Genomic DNA, 18,566 nt, shown 5'->3' with positions numbered 1-18,566 from the left:
AGAACCAAGAAGATACACTCAGCAACTTCATCGATGAGCAACGTAAATCTCTACACCTGCCCTTTCTGCTCTAAAGATCTGTCACTTCCCAAAATGTAAATTATGTTTAACTTCTTTCGCATTGTACGCAGCCAACCGTGCTAATCGGAGGTGCAGGGGAAGGACAAACAAACTAAAAACAAAAAGCAAATCTAGAGAAATTCGTTTTCAATCTAGATTTAAATCTTTGTTTTCAATCATTCATCTCACTTGGCACATGTCTCACGGGGGACTGCTCGCATTGACTTCACCTATTACACTGTAATGAGAGATGTAATATAATTAAGACTTTAATTACATTGAAAAATACTTTAGTAAAGTGCCTTGTGCATAATTTCGGCGAAGTAAAATTTAACAGAATATTCTTAAATATCTGAACGACGGTTGACGTGCAGTGTATGTTTTTTAAACACTGCGTAAAACACGTACAATTACACATTGAAGGAGAACATCATGTAAATTCAACAAATATGTCAACATTGATGTAAGGGAGTCGGGTGACATAGGGTGAAAAAACGAATATACTTAAGTATTGCAATATTAAACACTATCCATAGTATACTTGCCGTGTATAACATTTGCAACCCAATGTACAAATGTCATGCCAAAGCGTTTGTGAACGTACAAAAAAATGTGGACGTTTAGTCCATTGGCAAACCAAGACTGGCAAACCAAGACTGGCAAAGCCCGAAAAAACCTAAGAATATGAATCCTTGCAGTCACGAAAGCTTCAAATCTAGAAGCCAGGACATGTTCGGATATTACTGGCTACTGATGTTAGCCAGGCAGGTTACTCGTGCAGTGTGCTAATCACTATGCCACTGCTCAGCCCTCGAGAAAAAAAAAAAAAATCACATAATTAAAAAATAAACTTAATCGCAGAGAAATCTGTTACATCCGAAAGAGCTATTTAAGTCCCCCTCTGGCTGCATTTGAATTTTGCATCGATTATGGCCGTTGGGATTTAGACGTAATATGTAAACAATTACGGGTAAGGAAAGATCTCGTCAAGAAGATGCTTCTCCAACCATCGTCATTTCATAATCAACGTTTTTGGGTTTAGATCGCGTTATTTATAAATGTGTCGTAACCCTCCACCACCCGACACGGCCAATCAGTAAAAGTGTCACGTTGACAAAAGACAAATAGTTCACTGCTTTAGTCCACCGGTGTGTTGAAGCGTGAAACCACAACATTTACAATTTGAGTACGTTGATTATGAATAATATTGGTCGCGAAAGCCTACGTGTTAAACATCGTCATTTCACTGCTATAAAAAGGCAGAGTGCCAACCAAACTTCTTTTCTCTGGACGTGCATGCTCAAACACTCCTGAGGAGTTAACCTCAGGAATTGGGATGTGGCCTGGCAGGCATTTAAAGGACTGGGGATTAGCTGGTCGCAATGTCCAAAGATAAAATTAATATGATTGGAGAAAGAATCTTCGAGGCGAGAACTTTCATTACCTATAATTTGTTTCAATATTAACATGGATTTACGCAGCAGCAGCAGCAACAAAAAGAGAGATGCAGCGGCTACACCAATACTTACGTTTCCTTTTGGGTCGAATCGTGTAAATATCAGTGTCGTTAACCCACCACAACTACCCGACACAGCCAATTATTATGAATAATATTGGTCGCACCTCGCCCGGCCGGATCTTGATGTAGAAGTTGGTGCGTTTGTATGAGATCTTGAGGATCTTGGGCCAGGCAAAGCGGTTTATGCGCAGGCGGTCCCGGTAGATGAGCAGCCCGTTGGCGCAAACGCCCAGCATGATGTCCAAACCCTCCGAGTCCTGTCGCACACGGTGGTAAATGTAGGCATCTGGTCGTTAATTATTCGTTGCGGACTCCGCATTTAGGGCAGAAAAATGGAAAATGAAATCACATGTCATTATAATGCTAATAAGCGGCATCATCAACAGCATCACCGTCATCAGCAGTATCATTTATAGGTTAGATGACATGACCACAACCCGATGGGAACTCAAAAGTGGCTGTTCCAAGGATAAAATATTAAAGGCCTTCGTTCAAAGTGGTTGTGCAGAAGGGCCATTGTCCAAAAACAGTTACCTGTACATATTGCTCTCCACTGCCTGAAACGCGAGCCACTCGCGCTGTGGTCGACGAGCACTCATTTAGCTCAAAGTTCCAACAAACGCAAAACCACCAGTTACTGAAGAACTGCTTTGTAGTCCTTTCCCTTGGTGGAACTGGTAGCTGTGCATCAATTATTGCGGCCGTGTGGCAGTGCACGTTGTCATGTTGGTGAAACTCTTCGTTTTTCCGGCCTGCGCCAATGTTTCTGTTGCGATGGGCTCGCTCGCAGTTTACGGATTTGAATTTGTTTATTTCAGCAGTGGGAAATGAGAAAAGCTGATGAAGTTAATAACGCATGATAAAAATCACTGCTTTTCTTAACAAACACCGAGTTGGGACTATTCGCATAATTGGACTCAAACTAATTACACTATTGAAAGGCGTATGTCAATAATAATACGCGCTAATTCCCTACAAATGTACTTGTGTTTACTGTACAAGCCAAACAAAACTCGATAAGGATGGCATGGGAAAACAAAGCACCCTGCCCCCGACTTCCTCCTCTGGGCTCCGCTTAATTACCACAATGCTCAATGATGCAGAGCCACTGAACACATTGCGCATGCAATTTACAACTATCATTAAATATCCCGCAGGCTTAGGGTTTTGTTTTGCTTTCATTAACGACACCCTGTCTGGTTAATGCACAACCCACTCCATTCTCATGGAAATGCATGTAAACATCTATCACAATTAATGCCTAATGCATTCCAAGGCAATCAATCAACCAACAAAGACTTCATTAAAAAAAGCATTCTGCTAAAGGGGATAAAAAACAAATTCCCAGCTTCTCCAAGTCACAACGATATTGTGAGTAAAACGTAGCTTTAGACATTCCAAAACTCGCCCAGCCAAAATATAGCATCCAGGGGATTGACTGTGGCTCCAACAATTGTTTTGTTTTACACAATTGATTCATCTAGTAGAGTTATTGTCTGGTCAATTCAAATATATATACACACACTTAATTGGTCTCATTGGGAGGGCTTTTGATGTCATAATCAGTAAGCAAGCATATATACTGAACATAACTTAACAGGCCACCAACATTCCTGGGCAGAACAAGATAATTTGACCTATGCAATAAATGGATAATCATCGCCATAGTCTACTGAATGGATCTTGCAGAATGCATGAGCCACAGCGGATGATGCACAAGCCCAGCAGACAGCAGCTTCCTTCACATGTCAATGCTGACAAACCAACACTGTCACGTACAACGTGTTGGGCAATTCATTTGTTGGTGATGTGAAACTTGGGGCATGCCCCTGTCACCCAATGCCTTCATTCTCTTGAGTCAAACATCCATTTTATTGAGTAAAATCCTTTGCTAAACTCCAACAGAAATGACCCAATCAAACAACTGGTTACCAACACTCTCCTGGCACTGGGATGCATTTGAGTTGTGGCGTGCATGGCTAGTTTGCGGTGCTATTGCTGACCATATTGCATTGTTAAATTGAGACTCATTGAAGAACCATACTCTGACTCACAACCGTGCAGTATTTAACAAGTAAATGTTCTCTATTTACACAAGTGCCGATCAGATGGAGTACAATAACCATTGTCTATGAAATGTCTACGGAACTACGTAAGTATGAATTTAACTTCTTAGTTTAGTGGTGGGCAATTTCTAAATTTGGCATTTGAAACAGGAAGCCAACACAAAGTAGCGTACTAAAAAAAAATATCACGAGTTCTTGAGTGTTCCGCATTTGGTGATGAATCTCTGTTGATTTTTACTGACGAGCCTTTAAAAAACATTTCAATGCGCTCACCCCCAAGGTGAACTTGGCCATCTGATGGCTTCATTGGCAACAACAACAACGTCCGATGTATATGCAGCACAAAGGGATCATTACAACAATAAGCAGGGACACCATTCCCAATGAAGCAGACTTCACAGGAGCTGCTCACTCACCCGGGCATGGTGCAGATCCACCCCGTACATAGACAGCTTCTTAGCATTCTCCAGAAAGTGCTGGTCAGCTTCTGCAGGAGTCATGTTCCTGTGACACACAGCAGAGGGGAAAATCAGATGATGGCGGTGACATTAGAGATGGCGATGGCTTATGGAGGTCTTCATGCACCAGTGGATTGATCATGGCTGATGATAACAGACTGCAAAGGTAGGGATCGTGTTGACAGTTGTACACTTTATGGCAATAAGCCTAGGTTCATAAATTGATGAAATGGCCAACACAAAAACCCTGACGATTTGGTGCATATTGATCGTAGCGGAGATGTTGGCACACTGGTACCGTTGCTACCACACTCCTGCGTCTATATACTTCTGCAACGACTACAACTGCTGCTGCTGCCCCTACTGCCGATAACGGCTGATGCCGCTTCTGCTGCCAACTCGACCGTTCATGCTACCACCACCAGAGCTTCTGCTACGACAGCGGGCATGTAGACACGCCGGCAACACACCTGTGTGTCTTGTGCAGCTCCACGACCTTGTCCTCCAGCTCGGGCGTCTGGTTGGGCGCGAAGCGGAACTCGGACGCGTAGCCGGGGCCGTGCTCGTCCGGCTCGTGGTCGCCCAGCTCCGCCTGCAGCGCGTACGAGCCCAGCACGGCGTGCGTGACGAACGAGCAGGGCAGCCGCCCGCTTGCCACGTCCTCGCGCAACTGCAGGCAAATATAGTACCTGGGGGAGGAGGGGGCAGGCGGATGACATTTCACAGGCTAAGTACACGTCAAACGCGCGTGTGGGAACAGAGGCATAGCATCGTTGGCTGGCATGGACCCAGATGAAAGGAAATAAATGAAGAACCCCTGCCTCGTATGCCGTCCCCACCACTCTTCCTTGCCCTAGCCCTTCTGACCCGTGGGCCCCAGTGCATTTACACCGCCTGTATACCAGATAGCCATGTCAAAGCAGGGCATAGGAACACATTTGTGAGCCTTACAATCATTTTGCTCACGATTCAGAGTAGAGCCTTACAAATGTTCATCTTTCGTGACCGGTTCCCATTCATCCACTGCAGTGGCATTTCACTCGGCACTGATGAGCATGTGAGCTTACCTGGTGATATCCTCAGTCAGCTGTGCAGGGTCTGGAGGGTAGAACTTGGTGTTGAAGATGAACGTCCAGGCTCCTGCTGTGGTGCAAAGCATCAGAGTCACAACCGTAACCGACTGCATGTCAAACTATCATTGACAATTCCGATATGGTGCTAAAAGCACAAACACAGTGAAAAGCAAACAAATTAACGGTGGTTGGGCTCAGCAGCAAGGGTGGATTATGGTTCGGGATAGTGCTCAAGGTGCTAGTGCCCTGGCCCCTTCTACAGTATGCATACTTGGCCAAGCAAAACCACAAACAGCATCTTCGTCTGCGGTGCTCACAGCTCTCGGTCCTCCATCCAGCGAAGTCATAGGGCAAAATGCACCTCTGTCTGCACCTGTCCACATTGAAAGTTTGAGCCATCTAGGCACCGATTGGCTCGTTTGGTTATGGCAAGGGAAAGGGCGAGTGGTGGGCATCTGTGCTCAGAGCGGTCTCGCTATTGTTGTTCGGATGACTAAACTACAATCGGGTGCAGAGCTTACACTAGCGGACCTGACTGGCTCATTCAGCTATAGTCGGGAGTTAGAGTCGGGAGTAAACGTCGGGAGTAAGGCTCGCATGGTCAAGGTGAGGAGACACTGCTCGTGTAAAAGGTCTGGTAGGCCAAATTGAATGATTTTTTTGACTTGTCTCATTTTCTCTCGCATAAGTGTGACATTGATGAATTGTGATGTTGCGAGATGATTAAGGAAACCGTCTTGTTGGCTGGTTTCGCCATAGGTAGGGCTAGGGTATGGTCGGCGAGTGATCTCCACATCTAACACTATGCCGCTCTCTCACTAATGCCAAAAACAGGCTTTTAATTTTTTTGAAATCACTTCTCACATTGTGTTTACAGCACATGAGCAATTTTATAATAAAAAATGTTCACCGATTATCACAATAAAATATAGCTAAATGTCTAAGCTTAATTAAAGCAATTAACCAAAATGGACAGCCGTACTATTTGTTAGTCGTTTCCCCGACTGACATTTGTTAACACCGTTTTCAGCAATGCCGCAAAAGGTGCTGTGCACATAACACAAAACTCAATTACCAAAAACCTCACTATGGCTCACGAAACCGCCACAGTAAAAACAAATTCCCCTCTCATGAGAGCGTGTTCTTACGCGATTGCATTATTGAGAAATTGTAAATTTGAAAAAAAAAATAATGCCAGAGTCTGGAGCCTGCAGCTAGGAGAAATGAAACCCCATTTGGGAAACAGTGGGAAATTAAAGATAATAATGCATTACAGGACACGTACAAGCGACATTATTTTAACACGACACCGTGCGAGTGAGTGAGTCAAGACGTCTGGTTTGCAAACACTTCATGTCTACACTGTTACGAAAACACATTTACATTGGATATGGAAATTGTTGCCTTTGTAAGAAGCTCATTCCAATTCACACTTCACACATACGCGAATAATCCACATTTGCCCCATTTTACTCAAATTATGCCCTTTTAGAAACATAATGGCAAGCTCCTCAAACACCACCACTGCTTTAGTGTCACGATACACCCTACTCGTTAGGAAATTAATTGTCGCGATTTAAGGTTGCAATTTAATAAAAAAAAAACTAATTTAAACATTGTTGGGAATGTAGCAACCTCTAATGGCTGGAGGGGTCACATGAACTTACATTAGCGATTCAACGTTTGTATCACAAGCTTAGGAACAGATATTAAATCTGCATTGTTGCAACACTAGTTTTAACAACTGAATACTCTGGGTGTGGAGCGATAAAATCATGTGGATCACAACATCCAGGTTCATGAGGGATGGTGAAGGCATGGCGAGGCCTGCATGACCTTCACCACCAAGATGCTTTATGCGGACCTGAAGTTTAGAATGATTGGACCAGAAATAGGAGACTTGCTTTGAATTGGAAATGATCACCTCTCATTTTAAATTAACTTGTTTATGTCCGAGTTGACGTCACAGTTGCCCTGACTGTGAATGAGCCACAAAACCTTTCCTACTGCTTACAATATTCGTTTCAAAACGGCTGTCACTCACGCGCATATTAGCGATTCTATATATTTTATTTACAATAAGCGCAATGCTTTACCCACGAAGGATAATTCAAACGGTACAAGCCTTAATATATGATGTTCCTAACAAAAGTGGCAAATAACAATGAAGAAACACTATCATTAACTCGAATTAATTTCGTAATTAGACAACTGCAGCAGCGAAGACATTTTATAAAGTGGCAGCACAAGGCTGAAGCAATTACATTAATGTAGGGTCTCAAGACCATTTCATTGTTAAAATGTTCAGTTAATCGAAGTTCAAAGGCGTTTGGTTGCTTACAATTCCACCCATCTGCCTGCTAATATTCCCACATCAATTACCTATTTATTTACAGGTGACATAGCAGTGCAATAAAGCTGTACTTGTTCGGCACACCGAGATGTGGGTATTTTGGAAATTCTGGCATTTTTGGACGATTAGACGGGAGTGTGGCTGAAATAAGTTAATGAGTTCATTCTCTCGCAAGCAAAAATGTGCGTCCATATTATCCACTTACCTCGCACCTGCCTTTTAATCTCCTTGTTTGGATCCAGCCAATTCTGAAATATCACAAGACAGGGTCCCTCCTAATGAGTTACAAATGAAACCACAGACATGTTAGAATCGCGCCAACGATACAAATTAAACAGAGGTCTACAAATTATCCGAGTACAATGTTTTTTTACCAGATGAGGCCCACTGACCTCTATATCGTTTTTAGAAGTGACCTGGCCACAAATGATCGCTCAACGAAGTGGCTTATCATGTGGAAATGTGTAGCAGTCAATTACTCTAAACGCATGTTGATTCTAAACGTGGAGGGAAAAACCGGAGGACCTGGAGAAAAATCCATGCGACCACGGGGGACAACATGCAAACTCCAAATATACAAGCGTCAAAGTCGGGATCGAACCCATAACCTCCTGTACACACCAGGCGAGGTAGTTAACATTTCCCCCACAATAATGGCGGAGTGGTGGTGCAGTGGTTAGCGCACTGCATCATAATCCCATAACCCAAATTAGATTTTCCAACATACATAGCAGTGACAAGTGATATCTGTACCAAGTATGGGCCTCAGATTTCACAAACCAGCATTGGCTAACGTGAACTTGTCAAAAACCCCCATTGACCAACATGGCATGGGGACACCTTCATCCAGCAGTGGATTGACAAAGGGATGTCATGGATCACCTATTTATTTAATAATCTGTCAAAAGCGAGATCACAAACACAATTAAAATGTAACATCAACTGCCAAATCAGATTTGACGATGCTTTATTTTTACTTACTTTTTCAAAAGATCACAACATGCATGTACTTGCCCAAACATCTTTAAAAGGAACAAAATACAAATGCCACGATGGGATATGTTCAACATTACACCATTGCCTAATAAGGGCTATTGAAAAAGCAAGCTCATGGACCAAATACTGTGCGTGATACGCGTTGAAATTAATAATATAACGTAAGCAATTTTTTTCCAAAACAATGAGGGTTTTGTTCATAATCAGCAAATATTGTTTCCAAACTCTAGCATATAGAAGCCGACATGGGCTGCAAAACTTTAGAAAATCAAAATTTTCCAGGAAGTGAAGGAGGAGTTTTTTTTAGATTGCAGATGGCCCGAATGCAAACCGCAGCAAAGTTGTCGCAAAAACCCAACCACGCGGGTGGCGGCTTCCCCCTCCTGCAAGATCGTTATTTCCCCCCTCCTACACAAACGGAGAGGCTCCGTTTCCTCTTGTGGGTGTGAGCCAAGCAAGGTCACGTGCAAGAACACTGATGGATATGAATAACAAGTCGTGCTGAACACGAACAGTAAACACAAATGGTGAACATTAACGGTGAACCCAGGGCTGTGAAACACCGGGCTCAAGGATGAGGGCATTAATTGGTCAGCGACACTCACTCCCAGAAGAAGGCTCCGACTTCGAATTGTTAAGCGGCAGCGATTCTACTCTTAGCCAAATGTATATAATTACAAACATCCTGAATGCCAATACAGCCAGTCACAGTTTTATGCAATCTACAGCTTCCACAAACAACCACTCATTAAACTGCTAACACAGACATGCGGCGTTAGCTCTATCAGCTCTGAAATTACAACCGCTGCAACGATTGCTGCAATGCAACGCTAAATAGTGAAAATATTGATCAGTAAGTACTCCAGGACCAAGGCCAAATGCCAGCAGACACAAATACTATGCTAATATTATACGCGCAATACTACAACTACCACTTTGTTACATTGCAGGACTGTGAGAGGATGTTAATGCTCATGGAGGCCTTCTGCCAGCAGTGGACTGATCATGGCATTTAATGTTGAGGAGTAAAAAAAAAAAGGTTTCCTTTACAAATAACCTGTAGTCTAATGTAAAAAAATATATATTTGGTTATGCTGCATTGGCAGTGGTGCAAAAGCACAAACAATAAACAAAAAACTCACATTCATAAGACTGTGGCCTTAAAAAGGAATATACCAAATAGATACCGTTTCAGGCATTGACCATTCTTCAAAGCAGTCTCAATGGACTCAGATTGGTTAATAAGTAACATTGATTGAGTATTGATTCTAACTAAAACTATTTTTATTTAAAAACTAAACAATTTTTATTTTACCAAGTAAGCCCATTGAGCTGTATAGCTCTTTTTCAGACGCAATCTGGCCACAAACGTATGTAAGTAAAATTCTAGCAGCCAAACTCTAAAACGCATGTTTTTAAATGTGGAAAAAAAAACCGGAAAACCAGGATAAAAATCCACGTGACCACAGGGAAGACATGCAAACTCCAAATACACAGCAGGCATCAGGGTCGGGATCGAATCCACGACCTCCTGTACACCAGGCAAGGTAGTTAACATCTCGGCACCACGGCACCCTCTGATGGACCGACAGCTTTGCAATTGCTATGCTTATTACAATTAGTGTAAACATGAATAACAATGGAGGATGACGAATGAGCGTTAGAAAATACACTCCAAGGCTACTATGCCCACTGTCACGTACCTTCTGCTCTGTATTGTCACGGTAGTTGAGTCCAAAGTAATCCTTTTCCAGCAGGTTGAGGTGCTCGCACACAAGGTCAAATAGGACCTGCCCTTTCGCTTGTTTCTGTGGAACAAAATATATCCACATAATCATCAACACACTTACATCAAATTTCGATTTGAATATGCAAATTATTTTGTCAAGGCACTCTTCCTCCTCCCTCCCAGCTTAAATAGACGCTCCAAGCCCAGGACGTATCATTCAGACTCTGTCTTATCGACAGACCTGTTCTTCACCTGAGGACGGCTGCTTGCGTTGTGGCCGAAACGTCATGAGAATTATTTTATTATGTTTTATTTTTATTATGTTATTATTTCCATTCTACGTGACTTTACCGAAAGAACCAAGAAGATGAAACTTACATCATTTCATTCTCATCATCATATGAAGCCGTCTACAACGTTTAATGACACGTGGCGAAATTAAAATTCCCATCACTCCTTAAATCATAGCTGTCCCAAAAACACACATGTAAAAAAATGGTTATCATGGAAACATATGGTCACTGGCTAAAATAAGAAGTGACCTGTTAAATGCTAGCCAAGTGGCCACTTACATAAGCAGCTGGCAAAGTAGCTGAACTAAACTTTATTTTTTTTTAGCAGGTAAGGTCCACTTGTGCTATATAGCCCTTTTTCAGAAGTGACCTGGCCACAAATGATAGCTTGATTAAGTGGCTTACGTGGACATTTATAGCAGCCAAATACTTCACACCAACTAAAACAACAAAGGCTTATTTACATTCATAATAACGGTTTATAAAGTTTTACAAATAAACCTGGAAAGCAGCAAAGTGACAGGTGCCACAGCACAGCCGGCCACAGCTTCTAAAGGAACAGTTTGCACTTTAAAACACAAGTGCAGTAACTCGCGCATTTTCAACACTCCTTTGACAATATTTCCCTCCGCACAGAATTGTGATCGAGTTGAGAGTTATGGTCGGCGTGGCCAATTTCCATAAAGGGCATCAAAAAAGGAAGGCCTTTAAATATAAATAAGGCCTCTCCAGCAATTGCAAATTCACAGGGAGCTATGGTTTGTCCGATTTATTTTATTAGTTCTATTTGCCTGCATCGAATCCCATCTGCAATATACACAGGGACCAAGATGTGTTTTTCCATATCCAGAAGGTAGGCACTAGTGGCTGAAAAGAGGCTTTAGAAGAGCCACTGTAATTGACAATTCATTCGCATTTTTTAATAATTTATTCGCTCAAGACTGGGGAATACAAAGGTCAGTATTGTGAGCGATTTCATGGCTTATCAAGGGAGCGTGGCTTCACAATACCCAATTCATTTCTTAAACCACACACTAATCTTGTGGCTTTTCAACATTCGAAAATCTATTTAATTGTACGGCAACCACAACGAATTTATTTTTCCACAGATAAAGATAAATGGAAAGCGTACAATGAACACTACATCCAATTGCTGAAACATGGCTTACAAAAATCAAAACGCTAGTCTGCATGCTTCACAAAAAATACCATGCTTAAAATATTAACCAGCAGGATAAGACACAAAATCATATTACGAATGTCCACCTCAAACTACGGGCGACGCATTTCTGAATTGCGAGATAGTGGTGTGCATAAAGATTATTTTGAGCTTCATTCTTACAAATTGTAATTACAATTTACAGCTCTTCGTCTGTCCACTGCTAAATGTAAGGCCTCCCCCCCCCCTCCTCAATGCCATGTTGGTCACTGTTGCCGTTTTGACGATACTTCACCAGGCTTGTCATTGCGGAGTCAGGACCGATGCAGATATAATTCACCTCAAACGTTAGCCATGTCGGTAAACAAACTCGGTTAATCTCATTCATAGAAGTGCGTCACCACGCAACTTGAAAAACAAATGTATGAAACCATTAAAGACATGCGTGGTCAGCAAAGTGGCCAAACATGCTACAGACTGCAAATTCCAGTTTTATTTGTTTATTAATAATGTGCAAAAATGGACATGTTTATGGTTACAAACTTGTATATATTTTGTGGTTCCACTTGAAATGCTGATGCAATGGTTATCAGAACACGAACCTTCGAATCTATACTCTACTTTATATCTATCTTTCCCCACTGCTTTTTTTTTTCCACAAAAATAAGGCAGCGAAACAGAACGCACACCGGCTGAAGCTAAAAAAACAAACACCACCCACAGGAAAATCGAAAAGTACTATCATATTGCCTTACAGACCAGATTACATTTGACATATTAGAACTCATTACATTGAAAAATCACCAGCTATAAGCTATGGCACGGAGGAACATGCACGACCAGATAAATACAGTGGTACCAACATGAATAATTACAATGATCATCAATCAACTGCGGTGGGGAACTTTCACCAATGGCTCAGAGCCATCATTAGAGATGATCACCGCCCTGTTTTGTTTTTTTTCAGGGAGACTGCGAATTTTAAAGACATTAATTAAAAAAAGAATATTCCAAAAGATCAAGGAAACGATAGGTTTCTTTTATAATGGAATATACAGGGGTACGCCCCACCCCTGAATTTACCCTGGTATTGAGGACACAATGTATGCCGTAAAATGTTCACCACCGACTCCAAGCCAGGAAAGAACAATGAGCTCCAGCTACTAACTAAAAAGACATGTCAAGCAAAAATTAATTTTCAAGAACTCTACCTTATAACGCTCATAGCAATTTGAGCGAAATGTCGCAAGCCGATGTTGAAGTCAGTTATGAACAGTTTGGCGAGGTGCTTTATTGGTCAAAACTTGATCAACACATTGGCATACACAAATAATAATCTTTGTCAACATGTAGATGTATGTACAACTTATTTAGCAAACTACGTAGCTAACCGTGCGGGGAAAGGACAACAAACAAACATGACGATCTTGTCGTCTGTTGGAGGGTTAACGACAAGAATGGTGCCATTAAACTCCTACGCGGCAAAACCCAAAAACGACTCGAGCAGCCAGACGCCGCTTACGACCCAACAGCTGACCCACTATTGACATTTACAGCGCTGAGCCACGCGGAGGGCCAGGGGACGACACCGCCGTCGCAAATCCTTACATCGACGTCGCATGGGAACACGGATCCGTCAAGCAGGCTGACAGAGCAGGGCACCGTGCGCTGCTTGCGCGAGCCGCGTGCCGGGGACTTGCCGCCCTTGCTCGGGGTGCTCTTGGCCGATCCCTGGTCTCCCTTTGACAGCCTCTCCCCGTCCAGCACCTGCATAGAGCCAACAATGAGCGGGCTTCTAAGCGCTCTCTCACACAACCATCGCCAACAGTTGCAGAATACACCGTGCTTTGATTTCCAATGATTTGTAAACAAAACTAAGCATGTATTAGAGTGGGAATGGAAAGTAAAATAAATCAATTGCAACCATTAATGGTGAAACATAATACTGTAATCTTGCAGATGCTTCAGTCTGGCTCTTTTAAAGTTACCCAACATTTATTGTAATTAAAGTGATTATAATTATCGTCTCGATACCTATGGATGAAACAATTGACGTCTTTCATGATTTGTAAAATTGATTATTAAGTGCACGTGAAATATCATGTGGCTGCAAGGTTTTCAATAATGAATCAACATTACATGGGAATTGGAGCGAACAATCGATTTCTTTTTTAGAACATCAGCAAACCTGGTTTGGTCAAAATGAGGAATTGTTACAATTAAGCTTTGCCTTTAACCAGCCAGCTGTAATGTTTTTTTGGCAACGACAAAAAACGATGTTGAGCCCCACAAATAAAAAAATAAACTTCAATACAAAAGAACCGCTTCACTCGACGATTCTTTCACGCTTCAAATATTAATCTGCGTGTGACTGCAGAAATGCCTTTAGATTTGTACGAGAAAAAGCATTCTCATAAAAACAAAAGCTCCCATGCCTGCAGTCAACACACAACTATGTCGCTGCAAACAGAAATAGCATTGTGCGCCATGCAGCCTGCCTTCTTCGGGTGAGGCTTACACAGAGAAGAATGCGAGCGATTTGGCTCTTCGCAACAACAATGCAAAACAGAAGCCAAGGGGGGCTCTAAAAGGAGAGCACGGCCACACGACAAATCGCCTCCAAACATACGCCACCTCCACGGCGCTTTCCAGGCATGCGTCCCCGCAGGTCGCACCAAAAAACTACCAAAAACTCCCGCAGGTGCATAAATCCACGACACTAACAGTGTGTGCCTATGATGCAAGAGCTATGATGCAAGAGTGCTTAGTGCAGCAGCCGCCTTGAAAACCTTGTAGAGGGCAGATTTCCAAGCTCGCGTCGTCCCTCGGCGAAACACTGTGCCGATGACAGAACACCGTTAAATATGTGAAGCCAAGCAAGGATTAATTCGAACGCCTCGCCAACGTGACAAACACTCTGCAGAGTGGCAAAGGCGGAAAATACAAGCCATTTGCTGCGTTGACTTAAAATTTAAGAACTGTGTTTATCAATGTTGAAAAAGCACGTGAAAAAAAACTGAATCATCATCATTAAAATGATAAAAAATGCCTTGGAGCAAAAAAAAAATACGGATGGCTAAATCTGATTAACGGCCCTGCTTTGAATGGGTCCCACTGCCCAAAACATGTAGACGCTGTAATGCTGCAGTAATGTTTGAAGCTGGCAGGTTTTGTTTCGCGTTAAATGTCATGTACATACGGTAAAATACGAGAGGGCTTTTCGATATTTCTCATTGGAAACATGACAGTATAATAACCATAGTGCCATTACCCGTGTCCATTATCCTTGCTAAAGAGACTGAAAACAAAAACATTATTTTCAAATAAGGTTCAAATCTCTCAAATTATCTTAGAAATTAGTGGACCATTCCAATAACATGCTCTTGTATTTACAAGCATGGAGCTCAGTGGGTTCCCAGTGACATTAAGACCCAAAAATAGGTGTACCAAGTGTTGTTTTAAAGACAGCTGCACTGTGAATGGCATCTCTTGGGCACTCTGGAGCAATCGACAGCTCTGTCACAGACGACCTCTGCCAACTTGTCTTACCGTTACATAATATTTATGCTCACAGGAAGCTTTAATTGGACATCTTTACATAATCGATGAAGTGCAATGATTAAGACTGCCAATGACAGCCTGAAAAGGTCAAGTTAAAACTCCATGTGGCTCACTTAGCCCATCATCCCTCAGTGAGCACCACTCTGTGGGAAGTCAAGGAAAGTTGTCAGATGGAGAGACTAAGCCCTGCTGCAGAAAACCGACCTGCTGCAGAAATTCAGTCAGCGACCCCACAATCCTCCAACCAGAATCTGATCTATCAGAGGAAGATCTGGTCCCTCCTTTAAATCGGATCCGGACACTCCATGGAAGATGTGGGACTGTGGTGGGACATCTCAGACCGTGCGACATATCGTCAACAACTCTCCCAAACAGATCATTCAACGGCGATCTGAAACAAATCCCCGCGGCTACTCCTGAAGCAGTCGAATGGATATCAAATCTCGACGTCAATTTGTAATCTGTTGCAATCCCCAAAACTGCCATACGAAAGTAGAAGTAGACTCGGTCCTCCACGTAAATTTGTGGAGTGTCCGCTATTAACTTGGGGCAACCAAGAGAAATGATGACCATGCTGCGATTGCAAGAATGGAGACACCGACGTTTGTCTTACCTTATTAGGTACATTACATTATTTAACGTAAGATACAGCCCCAAAAAAACAGCTTGTACCTAGCGGTGCCTATACTCGCTACGTCCTGGGTTGTCTTGACATGAGCTTGAAGCTTCATTAATAAGAAAAATAGTTGAAAGTGCATTTAAGGCATGCTCTAGTGAAGCCACTGTTGCACGTCTTGCGTAATGGTTTATATGTCACTGTAAGATATGTCACTATCACTAATGGTAACACGGTTTGTCCTGGAAGCCCTTTCAAAGTAGGTTTAATCATTAATGAAGCTTAAAACGCATGTCAGACAGATAGCTCGGGATACAGCCTTGGTGCGCCAACACACACACAAAAAGAGCGCTTTGTTGTTTGAACTTCTTTCTGAGCAAAGCCTCAAAATGCCAAGTGGTGGGCAACAAACGGCAATATTTAAGACGTTCTTTAAAAAAAGGTGCAAGACAGCGTGAAACACCCACCTTCTCCTCCTTGCCGTTTCCGGTGGCGTTGGAGTGTGCCGGGCTGGGCGCTGCGCCGTCTGCCATCTCGGGCGCCTTCTTGTCGAAAGCGGCTTCCTCGCCCGTGCTGGCGCCGGCCCCAACCCCGCTATCCATGCCTGATAAAGGCCCCTGCGGCACACGTGTAAGCGAGGGCAACACCGTCAGCGAGAGCCCTCTCAAAGCAGGCACATTTTCGAAGAGACGAGCATCGTCGGGAAAGACACAAGCTTGGATCATTGGTACGGGAAGCAGACTTGATCGTAAATGTGACCGCGGATGCCTCACTGTCCTTCGATGCCACTGGTGGTCATCCTCTGCGGTGTGTTCTTCATTTGGTGGCCATTCTGTCCCGAGTCTTGTCCATAAGGATGACCCTCCTCCGTTGACTTCTCTATCGAAGCCCACTTCTAATTTTTTTTCACCACACTGGACAGTGCCACTTGGTTGAGGTTAGTAAACTATTTTTTTGTTGCATGAGATTCCTGACATCACAAACAAAATTAACCTTCCATAAGACAGGTTTTTTTTGGGTTAGATCGAGTGATAATATAAATGTGTCGTTAAACCCGCCACCACCCTACACAGCCAATTAGCAAGGTTTGTCACGTAAACAGAACATGCCCAGTGTTTTTACAAGTACAGCACACCGGTGTGTTGGGGAGCAAAGCCACAAAATTTTGCTTCATCAGGCGACAGCCAGATTTGTGGAGAAATCCTCCTGTTTTGTTCCTTAAGTAAGAGGGGTAGATGTTATGACATCACTTGTAAGCTCTTCATTTTCATTGTAAAAAGGACTTGATTAAATATGCTTAAATGTTGAAGTCATTAACCTATACATGTCATTGCTGTAACACTGTGGAATACTGCTTATGCATGTACAACAGGATGGAATCACTTCAGCTTACTTTCTTGAGCAGCTTTGACACACGAATAACATTACTTGGCCACCCCCTCTTGAAGTTTGTTTTTAGCCAGAAGCAACTTTCAGTGAATGTATATCAGGGAAGTGCCATACTAATCAATGGGGGTTAAAGTAAGACTGATGGATGTCAGACTTTCCATTCAAATTAATAGGATTCTATTGGATAATTTTTTTTGACTGTAAAAAGTATGCCATTCATTTCAATGATGATGCAGAATTCACCCTATTTTCATCACCAAGAAAACCATCCACGTAATTTCCCATTTAATTCAAATCAACAAAGTTCTAGTGGCGATTCCCAGGATCGCCACTAGATGGGATGCTACCCATGTTAGTATGCCACTGAAGTGAATGCAAGATTTTAACGTCCGAAACACCAAACGATCTTAAGACTACGCGATTCCTGGTGAAATCATCCACTTGGAATACGATTCCTGCAGGAATTGCCTGGCACGATACGCAGAGCCATTTGTTCGAACCCTGACCATTGTGGCATCTAAATTAAAAAATGAACCGAGTGCGACTTGGCGAGAGACCAAAACGTCTCCTCCACCTCCCCCTGAACTGGATACTTTGCTTAGAAAATCTGAATGCTTCCAATCGTTGCATCTACCTCATTTGATTAGTACTCGTGTTATGCTTTGTCAATACTTTTTTGCAAGCGATTAGCTGATTGTTTTTATGCGCTTACCGGATTTAAAACAAGAGATGAATTTAACTTGCACTCTTAATAACCCTGCTTATGCAACCCCCGGTCGCTATTGATTAAAATTTTAGTGTAAATGGGGTTCTTGGTAGTTGAATAATGAATGATTTCACACGTGGTTATAATTTTCATCAATGCTACTCATAACCTTGATGGGTTAAAGCCATAGAACGTCGTCATGATCGATTTTTGTCGTCAATGAGCAACATATTTTTTATTTAACATTTAACTCATCTTTGTTGTGCAAATGCAAAGGCTAAACATATATCTTTTAATGTCTTACAGATGAGTATGTGACTTTGCATTATGGGGCCATTTTGGTCACACAAATGCTATATCATCTCGGAGGTTTAGCTATTACAAAGCAAACCGCAACACTAAACATTTCACATCGAGGGTGAGCTGTGCGCCACTGTGTATCCTTGTGCTGTTATCAAACGTAAACTGGACTAGGATATTTAAAAAAAAAATGTTCTGTAAGTGCCATGGATTTATGGTTGTATAAATATTTAAAGTGCACGAATCAATATGCAGTGTGCACTTAACATTAATTCTGACATGTAAGTG

General features: G+C 42.5%; 1 protein-coding gene across 5 annotated transcripts in view; it reads right to left on the bottom strand.

The window, feature by feature from the left end:
- Positions 1 to 18,566, bottom strand: part of LOC144931679 (protein 4.1-like) — a 62,104-nt gene that overhangs the window by 20,495 nt on the left and 23,043 nt on the right. For 2 of the 5 annotated variants that reach the window (XM_078855810.1, XM_078855811.1), the window contains exons 2-9: positions 16,351 to 16,500; positions 13,315 to 13,473; positions 10,229 to 10,333; positions 7,735 to 7,804; positions 5,171 to 5,246; positions 4,574 to 4,792; positions 4,062 to 4,149; positions 1,684 to 1,836 (exon numbers count right to left, since the gene is read on the bottom strand). In XM_078855810.1, coding sequence (XP_078711936.1) covers positions 1,684 to 1,836; positions 4,062 to 4,149; positions 4,574 to 4,792; positions 5,171 to 5,246; positions 7,735 to 7,804; positions 10,229 to 10,333; positions 13,315 to 13,473; positions 16,351 to 16,485 — 1,005 coding nt within the window. In that variant the 5' untranslated portion in view covers positions 16,486 to 16,500. The remainder of the gene's footprint in view (positions 1 to 1,683; positions 1,837 to 4,061; positions 4,150 to 4,573; positions 4,793 to 5,170; positions 5,247 to 7,734; positions 7,805 to 10,228; positions 10,334 to 13,314; positions 13,474 to 16,350; positions 16,501 to 18,566) is intronic. The other 3 variants (XM_078855812.1, XM_078855814.1, XM_078855815.1) reach the window with 3 other exon arrangements.

Source organism: Lampetra fluviatilis, chromosome 4, assembly GCF_964198595.1.
Source record: "Lampetra fluviatilis chromosome 4, kcLamFluv1.1, whole genome shotgun sequence".
NCBI lineage: Eukaryota > Metazoa > Chordata > Hyperoartia > Petromyzontiformes > Petromyzontidae > Lampetra > Lampetra fluviatilis.
Note: the sequence above shows the minus strand (reverse complement) of the source record. Positions and strands in the feature narration are given on the sequence as shown.